We start from the raw sequence: 11,831 nt of genomic DNA on the forward strand, positions 1-11,831 counted from the left end.
TGCACCTCTGGCCTATACCCCAGTTCTTCTATGCATAAATAAATAAATCTTTTTTAATAATTACGTTAAAATATACCTAACATAACATTTAGCATTTTAGCCATTTTTTAAGCATAAAGATAAGTGGCATTAAGTACGTTCATATTATTGTGCAGCTATCACCACCATCTCCAGAAGTTTTCTATAATCTGTAGCTGAAATTCAGAAATAAATACCTCTTAGCTCCTTCAAGTCCCTGGTACCATCATTCTGTTTCTGTCTTTATGAATTTGACTACTCTAAGTACTTCATATAACTGAAGTAATATAATATTTGACTTTTTGTGTGTGACCTATTTCATTTAGCAAAATGTTTTCAGGGTTCATCCATTTTGTAGCATATGTCAGGATTTCCTTTTAATGGTTGAATAATATTCCATTGTATATACATACCACTTTATGTTTGCTTATTCATCCATCAATGAACACTTTGTCTTTCAACCTTTAGGCTTTTTCTTCATCTCTTTGACTTACTTCACTTAGTGTATTGTCCTGAAGTTGTATCCATGTTGTTGAAAATGGCAGGATGTCCTTTTTTATGGTTAAATAACATCCCAAGATATTATATACATGTTCTTTATCCACTCATCTGTCAGTGGTCACTTTAGGTGTTTCCATCTCTTGGCAATTGGAAGTTATTTTCTTTTATTGTGTATAAGAGGTGCAGGGAGTAAGAGGATTCACCAGAGACAGAGTGGGGAACAGTCTTGTCCCCTTGAAGGACTCAGAGCTCTGATGCCCCAGTTCCTCCAAACCTTCTTCTTCTTCTTTTTTTTTTTTTTTTAATAGAGGCATGTTTTATTTATTTATTTATTTGTTTGTTTTGTTTTGTTTTGTTTATACATGCACTGGGTACAGTCAGAAGTGCGGGAGGGTGAGAGAATTCACCAGAGCCAGAGCGGGGAGCAGAGCAGGCAGAAGGACAGAAGTACACTGCTGAGGGGAGCAGCGGGCGGCAGGAGAGGTCTGCGCACCATGTGGGACCCTCCTCCGGTGGCCGGGGAGCAGCCGGGGATCAAACCTGGGCCGCAGAGGCTGCTGGCAGCTTCGTAACCCAGTGGTCAACCACTGCGCCACCGGGGAGGCCCTGGAAGTTATTTTCTTGTCATCTAGTCTTGTTCAAGTTTTCTTTTTAATATTTGCTTATTTGTTCCCACCTTTCTGTTCTCATTGCTGCTGCCCAAATTGAGACCTTCACCATCATGTCCTTGGACTAATTAGGATAGTATTCTCTGTTTTGCTACTAATGTGATCATTCAGAATTATAAGTCTGGGCATACGTTTTTCTGTTACAAAGTCATTCCCCTCTTCCCCCCCCTGCCTTTTATGTTTAAAAAAATTATAAAGTTGTTAGCACAGTAAAGCTCCTACTAACCTTACTAACCAGCCACCTATCTATCTTTAAATGTTTATAGTTTCATTGCTACATCAGGGTTTTCATGCCCTTTAACTTGACTGCTTTCATTGTCTATATCTCTTCCTCCATCATCTTGCTCATTTTTGAAGGCTTAGCTCAAAAACCACCTCTTTTTATATTCAACCTTTCTCGATTTTTCTTACCCCATAGGTTTTTCACTCACTCTGTGCATCATGATACCCTGTAAAACTTTACCTGATTCCCTAAGTGCTCTGTGTTATTTTTTCATATGTACCTCCTGTTATCAAGGAGAGGTACTATGTCTTAATTCATGTTTCTATTCCTAGCATGAGGGGAAAAGTACAAAAGAATTCATGATCAGGCGCGCAGACCTCTCCAGCTGTGCCCACTGCTCCCCTCAACAGTGTATTTCGTCAGTCTGCCTGTTCTGTTCCCCGCTCTGGCTCTGGTGAATTCTTTCACCCTCCCACACTTCTGACTGTTCCCAGTGCTTGTATAAATAAATAAATAAATCTTTAAAAAAAAAGAATTCATTATCAGCTTGTAACCGTTGGCATTTTGGTCTGTCTTGTTCATAGAATAGTTGCAACCAGTGTTGAAGTGTTCTGCTTCAATCACCTACGTTGCTCTAACAGACTCTTGGAAAATCGTACTTTGGGAAATTTTGAAAAAAATTAATAGTAATTATTAGAAAGTTATATTTATCAAAAAATTGATAGAATCAGTGAAGTCCATTACTCTGTCAGAAATTGCTAGTTAAAGGTTTTTATTTGTTATGACAGATGAATATATATGAATCTAGTTGACAAGTAGATTGAAAATATATATGGGAAGGTGCTCACATTATTTCATCATTTTTTTTTAAAGATTTATTTATTTATTCATTCATTCATTCATTCATTCAAGCACTGGGTACAGTCAGAAGCGGGTGAGAGAATTCACCAGAGCCAGAGCCGGGAGCAGAGCAGGCAGAAGGACCGAAGTATACTGCTGAGGGGAGCAGCGGGCGGCAGGAGAGGTCTGCTTGTCATGCGGGACCCTCCTTTGGTGGCCAGGGAGCAGCCGGGGATTGAACCGGTGCCACAGAGGCTGCAGGCAGCTTCTCAACCCAGCACTCAACCGCTGCGCCACCAGGGAGGCCCTATTTCATCATCTTTCATATTAGCATAGTTATTAGTTGTTTCTCACTGAATTTTGTCAAGAAATGATTCGGAAGCTTTTTTATTTGTCTTTGAGATATTCTGTTTGCCAACAGTGACCAAATATGATAAAATAGTCCTGTTGCTTTTGATAATTAATGTTCAGTGGATTGAATTGTAAGATGCCCAGTGAGACATCCATTTAAGATATAGAACTGTTTTTTTCCTTCTAGTAATTATTTTGCTGTAGACACTGCCTCTGCCATAGCCATCGCTCTGATGACATTTGGCACTATGTATCCCATGAGCGTGTACAGTGGAAAAGTATTACTCCAGGTAAGGATATTCTTTCAGTGTACTTCATATTAGCCATGTTCTTCTACAGATTATAAAATTGTATGTGTTCTTCTACAATACTGTGAAGTTTTTAGCCACTGGAGAAAGCTGTTAAGTCAAACAGTAATCTCTGAAATATGTATAGTAAGGAGTAATGAAATTATATTGACCCATAAAATAGACAAAGATCTCTGTATTTATAAAACAAAATCATAAATTGAAAAACATTTTTGTCTCTACTCATATTTCAAGTGAAAACAATGTTATTTAAAAATGTTTTTTAGATATGTGTTTTTCCCTAATAAATGTACTTGACTGTTTTTATGATTTGTTAAAATTTCCTGCCACTGAATCTGTGACACTTTTAAATTTCAAAATTAAAATTAAAAATGGCAAATTACTTACTGAAACAGTGGACAAGAGCCTGATTAGAAAGGTAGTTTACCTGTTGTTGGAGGCGCCAGTTTTTCCTTTTGCCTTATCTTAATGACTTCTCAAACTTACAAGTGGTACCTCCATCCCCATAAACAGTAATAATAAGATACTAGCTGTATAGTGCTGTGCCCTGTATAAAATGTTACCTTTCTAAAGAATTTTTTTGATTGGATGGTTAAGGCTTGTTTCTAGAGACAGCAGCTGCTTTATAAGGTAAAAATTAATTATAGAATGATTCCTGACGTTTCCCTGCTAGTGGTGCTAATTGAAACCTGTCATCCCTATGTCATTATAGGACACATGTCAAACAAAGCAAAGACTGGTATAAAACCCAATTCTTTAGTTTCAGGACCACTGTTGCCAAAAAATTTTTATCCCTAGATTGATGTTTTATTTTATTTTTCAGACAACACCACCCCATGTTATTGGTCAGTTGGATAAACTTATCAGAGAGGTAAGATGGAATAGTTAAAAAAATCAGTTTATAATTACAGAGTACCAAGAGTAGATACAAATAATACTTTATTCAACCCTGCCTAGAATTTATTTTAGGTGTGTTTATGTTCTTTATAATAGCATAGTAGGAGATATAACATAATGATAAAAGTAGGAAAAATAGAAAAATTACTCAATCTGGAAACCAAATATACTTGAATTATCAAAGGTAATGGTTTCAAGACCATTCAATTAATTGCTGTGATTTTATGATTCTATCTTACAACATAGGATTTTGATTAAGTCAAAGGGCATTTTATATGTTGATTGTTTTATCACCTAGCATCTTTATAAGTGGGTTTATATTTTGTATTGTTGTAAATTTCCACCTGTTAAATATTGAAGGAATAAGCTAATTGAATTATTGGAACATTGAGTTTTTAACTCTGTTATTGGTATCACAAAGGTCACTTTTACTAAGACTCAATACTTATCTCCGCTAGTAGAGACTGCACCCATGTACCAAAGGGCAACACGCTATATATCCAGGCTCGAAATTTCCTTTTGACTCACTTCCAAATAGCTCTCTGTGTCATGCAGAAATTTGTTGACGTGAAATCCAGATAAAGAAATGATTGAGAAGACCCCCCTAAAAGAAAAATCTCATACCACAAATGTTGCGTATAAGTATAGGTCATGTTAATAAGTGAAAAGAACTATGCACTGTTGAATAGGTGAGGGTGGGAGTATAATGATTCTAGACATAGTGGGGCAGAAAAGAAACTGAAGATAAAGCTTTTGCTCAGACCAAATAAGCAGAAATGGTATCTTACGTGGTCTGGGACTTCTCTTGGTTAAAGAGTACACTTATGCAGGGTTTGGCCATGTCATTTCTGAGCTGAGAATGAGTCCATAAGATGACCTAACTGTGTTGAGTATGTCAAATACAAACAACCCTATTTTTGTGTTTTGGTTTAGGTTTCTACATTGGATGGAGTTTTGGAAGTCCGAAATGAACATTTTTGGACCTTAGGTTTTGGAACATTGGTATGTTTTCTACACATTACTTTATTTATTTATTTATTTTTATTTTTTCCCCACCCTACACATTATTTTACTTATAATTTATAACATGGTTTATAATTTTTTTAACTGAACAAAATATTTCACTGTAATTTTTATAGAGCTTCTGGTACCATTTCTATTCAATAGAATCTAAAAGTAGATGGATTCAGTAACTTAATTGAGATCGAGGAATATTTTTCTTTCAAACCACTGTTAATAGTATTAATACTGCATTGTACAGTTAAGATGAATGCATCGTTACACAATCCTATGAAAATATTGCAAAAGTGAAAAGTATAATTTATTTTTATTTATTTTTTATTTTTTTAAAGATTTGTTTATTTATACAAGCACTGGGTACAGTAAGAAGCGCGGGAGGGTGAGAGAATTCAGCAGAGCCAGAGCGGAGAGCAGAACAGGCAGATGGACAAAGTACACTGCTGAGGGGAGCAGCAGGCAGCAAGAGAGGTCTGCGTGCCATGTGGGACCCTCTCTGGTGGCTGGGGATCGAACCGGCGCTTCAGAGGCTGCGGGCAGCTTCTCAACCCAGCGCTCAACTGCTGCGCCACTGGGGAGGCCCTAATTTTTTTTTCAAAGATTTATTTATTTTTTTATACAAGATATGGGGTACAGGCCAGAGGCGCGGAGGGTAAAAGGATTCACCAGAGAGAGAGCGGGGAGCAGAACAGGCAGACGACTGAAGTACAGTGATGAGGGGCGCAGCGGGCATGACAGGAGAGGTCTGCCACGCCATGTGGGAATCTCCCTGGCCGGCCGGGAATCGAACCGGTGCTACAGAGGCTGTGGACAGCTTCACAGTGCTGCACTCAACCCACTGCGCCACTGGGGAGGCCCAAAAGTGTAATTATTTTTAACTGTAGTTCTAACTTTGGAGATTTTGCTGAATATGTAAAGAGCTATAATAATGCATTTTGCTTCAGAACAAAAATCCATGGTTTCTAATCCAGTTTGGATCTAATTACCAGAGAAACTTTACTATAGCATAGTTTCATTCCTGGTCAGGAATGATAAGGAAAATACAGAAAATACTCAGAAAAAAGATTGAATCATCATAATCCTCTCATGTACAGGAAGCTGCTGTTAATATTTTGGTATTTATACTTATTTACTTAGAAAATGAGATTATGCTGTTTTATAATTTGATCTTCTCGCCTAATATTGCTTTTCATGTCACTAGATATTACTCATCTATACTATCATTTTTAATTTTTAAAAATTATGCATATAAGAACTGGAGTATAGGGCAGAGGTGAGGAGGGTGAGAAGATTCACCAGAGACAGAGTGGGAGCAGAAGAGGCATATCTACTGCAATACACTGCTTAAGGGAGCTGCGGGCAAATCAGGAGAGGTCTGCTGCGCCATCTGGGGAGCTCCTTGGCCAGCCTGGGATCAAATTCACTGCAGAGGCTGCGGATAGCTTCACAGTGCTGAGACTTAACTCCTTGCACCACCAGGGAGGCCCTGATAATATCATTTTTAAAATACAAGATTTTCTTTTTCTAACATAACAGAAATTTCAGAGATAGGCAAATTAGGGCAGGTTCAAAAGCTCAGTGATAGCTACTTGGCAATCTTTAATTTCAGGCTTACACTTTAATCTGTAATACTTCATCCCTGCCTTCCCCTCTTGTTCTCCTCTCTATTAATTTGGGATGTCTGAAACTCATTTTGTAGTAAAAATCCTTAGGAAGAACCCTTAGGAACATAATTTCCTAAATTCATTTTTTTTAATTTTTTTTTTAAGATTTATTTATTTATACAAGAACTGGGGTACAGGTCAGAGGGGCAGGAGGGTGAGAGCATTCACCAGAGACAGTGGGGAGCAGAACAGGCAGACGGACCAAAGACACTACTGAGAGAAGCAGCAGGCGAGTCAGGAGAGGTCTGTTGAGCCAGGGCATCGAACTCGTGTTGTAGAGGCTGTGGACAGCTTCATAGGTTGCGTCTTAATCCCTTGCACCACCAGGGAGGCCCTATTATATACTTTGATTCAAGTTTTTATTATCCAAATATTATCTGGTTATTAGAAAATTTAGAACTTACGTAACTTAAAAAGAAGAAAATACCTACCATTTAAAGATAAATGTTGTCATTCTGGATATTTTTCTGTGTGTGTTTCAACCAAAATAAGGTTATTGTCCCTACCATTTTATAATCTGCTTAAAAAACGTAATGTGTGATAAAACATTTGTTCAAGTTAGTTAGCATACATCTTACCATCATTGTAAATGCCTAGTGCTTTCATCTTAGATGAGTCCATTTCCTTCCTTATATCCAATTGAATATCAAGTCCTCCCACATGCATCATATGCAATATTATGAATTCATCTGTCCTTTGCTGACGCCACAGTGCTGAGACTTTGTCCTATCTCATCCTTCCCTATTTGAAACCGAGACTGTCTTTTCTTACCTGATTACCAGTCATCAATACCCGTGCGTTTTAAAAATTATTTTACTTCTATTTAATCATTCTATTGAAATTCCTTGTGATTTTCAGAGATCTCTGATAGCCTTTCTTTTTAATTGTTACCTACTTTTTTCTTTTTTCATTCTTTCCTCCTTTTTTTCCTTTCATTCCATTTCTGTTTTCTGAAATATTTCTTATATATTAATAATAATACATTTTCTTGCCCAAATATGCCATGCATTTTAGATGCTATCCCCTCAACTTAGAATGCCTGTATCCACCTTTTGAAATTTCATTTACCCACACCTTAGATCAAATGCCATCTTTTAAATCTTCCTCATTTGGAATTAATACCTACCATTTTTGCCCTTCCATAGTGTTTTTCATATACTTAATTTACATTTAGCCTTTTAATGACATGTGTGTCTTCACCCTGTTATACATGAATTTCTCTCATTTTTTATGTTTTTAAAAGTCATGCTTTATTCAGTAACTAATTACTTTTTAAACTCCTTACTTTGATAATCACCACTGTGTAGTCTTTAAGGAATACCAATACATTTAAGTTTTCTCTTGTTTTAAAGAAAATACCAAGTTCTGTTACAATGAAATCTTAAGTGAAGTATTCATTTCCGATATAATTTTCAGTAATATGATTCTAAGCATTCTCTTATGATTTTGTCCCTTTTAGGCCGGATCAGTGCATGTAAGAATTCGACGAGATGCAAATGAACAAATGGTTCTTGCTCATGTGACCAATAGACTGTACACTCTAGTGTCTATTCTGACTGTTCAGATTTTCAAGGATGATTGGGTTAGGCCTGCCTTACTGTCTGGGCCAGTTGCAGCCAATGTGCTAAACTTTCCTGATCATCACATAATCCCAATGCCTACTCTAAAGAACACTGATGATTTGAACCCTGTCACGTCGACTCCAGCCAAACCTAGTAGTCCACCTCCAGAATTTGCATTTAACACCCCTGGAAAAAATGTGAACCCAGTTATTCTTCTGAACACACAGACAAGACCTTATGGTTTGGGCCTTAATCATGGACACACACCTTATAGCAACATGCTTAATCAAGGACTTGGAATTCCAGGAATTGGAGCAACCCACGGATTTAGGACTGGCTTTCCAAATATACCAAGTAGATATGGAACTAACAATAGAATTGGACAACCAAGACCATGATGTATTGCAATTTAACTTATTTTTATGAGGAATATTGACTCCTTGATTTCCAGTTTATTAAGTGATTCACCTTTGCATTGACTGTTAAATCATTTAAATGTTAGAGAACAGTAGGCTTGTTCACATTTCATGAAACTATTTTTGTAAATGTATTTGGGACTGTGAGATCCTTCTAAATGTTATAGGCGTTAAACAGGCTTCCTTTAGAAAGCATATTTATCTAAATTTGAACTTTGCTATCTTTGATTTTGTATTTGACTGCAGTGTGAAATGACATTACCTTTATGAGAGAGCCATGTGATGGAGTCAGTCTGTCACATTATTAAAAATATAATCCTTTCTTAAGTAAAATTTGTAAATATGCTCCTTGAATAATGATACACATTTTAGGAAAGGGAAAAGATGTCCATTCTAAAAGTAAATATTGTTTTTATAGCTTTTCCAAACTTAATAGCTACATTTTTCTTTCCGATCCTCCTGAATTATGTCTTGCAAAGAAAAAGCAAGCTTTTTATTAGAAATTTTAGAACATATTCTATCTAGCATAATATTTTTTAAATTATCAGGTTTTTTAAAATCATTTTTACCATTAAAAATTTTCAATATATTTGTAAATAGTCCATGTTCTCTAAAATGTTTTATTTTGGTTAAATGAATACCAAATGCTTTGGTGATGTGCAATGACAGGATCCTAGTTTTCTATCTTATATTTAATCAGACACTGACATGATGACATTTTATCTTTTTTGTCACCTTGATTGGTTTTAATTTCCCATTAGTAAGATATATTAAATATATTATCAAAATATATGGAATTCCATACATAGTATGGAATTTGATATCTTTTTAAAGCTAAATAAACAATTTGAGTTTATATTATATAATTTTACAAAAGCATAATGGACCTTAGATTACAGAATACAGTATTATTAGATTTGCAACAGGCTGTTTCTAATGTATTTTTGCTTTGTCAAAAATAGTGGAATGTTAGCCATTATTACCCCAATAATGAATTGTGATGGAGTATGAGAATCATGTAGATTATTTTTTGATTATTTACAAATGCATATGTTAAGGTCTTTCCAACATGACCAGTATTATAAAAAGTATAATAAGCAGCAGTAATACTTACCTATGTTGTTTTTTTAAACATTTTAATCATGTGTTTTATATTTAAGTTATGATAACTAAAGGATTTTAAGAGAGGGTTTTAAGGGATTTTAAGAGTGGATTCAACTTTTCTAAAATTCTAAAATTACCCCTGTGGATTTATTACTTTCGCCCTCAGGTAGTTCTCTTAGAGATTTGTGTTTGCATAGAATTTGCAACAGTTTCTTCAATCAACCCATTCTCTTTTATTTTAAATCCTGCTTCTTTACCATGGAGTAATGCCCAAGAAGCCATCTCTGTCAAGCAGAATTGTGTCTTCCTGTAATAATTAGTGACTATGTCCCAAATAACTTGAGTGTGGTATCCTTTATATCTGCAACCCTTTTGACCTATTTGACCTGCTGAAGAAATAAGAGCCTACATTACCTTGACAACAGGGCAAAATGAAACTCTGTAAAATGTAATAAGGCAACCTGTTTCTTATCCTTTGTCTTAATGTTCTCCAACCATTATTATCCCAATTATTGATCTACTGTTACAGGATGATTTCTCTTCCATTGACCTCATCTAAATGTGAAGTGGGTCATGCATGGAATCTGAAGAACTGCCATTTACTGAGTGATAATTAAGAGGTATGTGCTGCCACTCTATGCATGTCTTCTCCATCCCTATGACATTTTAAAAAGTGTCCAGATACTGAACACAGTTCTCTGTGTGATTAAATGACTAACTTCCTTGAAATCCAGTTAGAGACAATACCTGTGTAGTCATCACACCAAAGGTGCTTTGCTATCTATTGACACTATTGAGAAAAAACATGCTGGGTTGCCTGTGGGTTCTGAGGGAATTGGAACTGCTTGCTGAAGTTCAGTAATGCCAATGCTGCAGATGGCATTGGCCTTTGCATTGTTATATAGAAAAGTCTTATTTGCCAAGCTCTGGTTAGCTGGGTATAAAGATATAATTGATCAGCATCAATTCACTTTATTAGTAAATCTTTCCACCAAGTCACTTAAGGCTAGACAAAGAAGAAAGTTGATATTAAATATTTGATCCAGGGTGTATGATTAAGAACAACTTCCACAGAATGAGATTAACTCCGTTTTGAGAAATGTGATGGAAAAAACATTGGACAGAGCCTCCCTGGTGGCACAGGGGTTAAAGTCAGCGCTATCAAGCTATCTAGCAGCCACTGCAGCATGAGTTCGATCCCCAGCCAGGGAGCTGACCCACATGGCTCAGCAGACCTCTCCAGTTTCTCCTATTTCAGTCGATCTGCCTGTTCTGCTTCCCCTTGTCTCTGGTGAATCCTCTCACCCTCCTGCACCTCTGTACTCCCCAGTTTTTGTATTGGTAAATAAAAATCTTTAAAAAAAAAAATACTGGACAGGAGGGCAAGAAATTCGGATTCTGATCTGCGTGTCACCACTATGCAAGCAGTTTTATAACCATTGATTCATTGATTAGTTTCTCTAAACTTTCCCATCTATGAATTTAGGGTGGGGAAATGAATTAATGTATAAAATATCACCTCTAAATTTTTTTTTTGAAGATTTATTTATGCATAGAAGAACTAGGGTGTAGGCCAGAGGTGTGGGGGGGATGAGAGGATTCACTAGAAACAGAGTGGAGAGCAGAACAGGCAGGTCTACTGAGATACACTGCTTAGGGGAGCAGCAGGCAAGACTGGAGAGGTCTGCTATGCCACATGGGTTAGCTCTCTGGCCGGGTTGTGCTCGGACAGCAGTGGCTGGCAATAGCTTGATAGTGTTGAGACTTCTACCCCCTGCACCACCAGGGAGGCCCACCTCTAAAATTTTATGATAATCTGCGGAATACATGACCACTTGCTAAAAAGAATATTAGGCCCTGAATTTCTTTACAGTGCCTGCCTCGATATGCTGGCTGTTGTTACCTATAAGCAATTAAGCCATTAGTTTGAGGTATCATGAGAATACATGAATTATAATCTAACACCATTTAGGGTTTTTTTTTTTAATTTTAGAACTTGCCTCAAATTAAATCTGTTGAAACAAATTTTTCGTAGACTTTTCTTTGTGGGGAAGGGTTATTTTTTGGAAATGTTGAAGAAGAATTTAGAACCTACTACTCTTAATTTCCATAAGCTACAAAAGAATAGAATACGTTTTTTCTTTCTTCATCTCTGAAGTCACAGCTGAAATACATGTATGTATCAGCAACTGGATTTCAAGCCTGTGATTTAGCTGCTCATAAACTGCCAATTTTTTTCTTGACTAAAGAATGTCAATCTAT

General features: G+C 36.4%; 1 protein-coding gene across 2 annotated transcripts in view; it reads left to right on the plus strand.

Moving 5' to 3' along the window:
- SLC30A6 (solute carrier family 30 member 6) overlaps window positions 1-8,447 on the plus strand; it is a gene marked incomplete at its 3' end in the record, with an annotated part of 33,142 nt that extends 24,695 nt beyond the window's left edge. The window contains exons 10-13 of one of the 2 annotated variants that reach the window (XM_084235842.1): window positions 2,789-2,891; window positions 3,733-3,780; window positions 4,740-4,808; window positions 7,947-8,447. In XM_084235842.1, coding sequence (XP_084091968.1) covers window positions 2,789-2,891; window positions 3,733-3,780; window positions 4,740-4,808; window positions 7,947-8,447 — 721 coding nt within the window. The remainder of the gene's footprint in view (window positions 1-2,788; window positions 2,892-3,732; window positions 3,781-4,739; window positions 4,809-7,946) is intronic. The other variant, XM_084235843.1, reaches the window with a different exon arrangement.
- Between the last annotated feature and the right edge of the window lie 3,384 nt (window positions 8,448-11,831).

Source organism: Talpa europaea, assembly GCF_964194135.1.
Source record: "Talpa europaea genome assembly, chromosome: 6".
In the NCBI taxonomy this organism is placed as follows: Eukaryota; Metazoa; Chordata; class Mammalia; order Eulipotyphla; family Talpidae; genus Talpa; species Talpa europaea.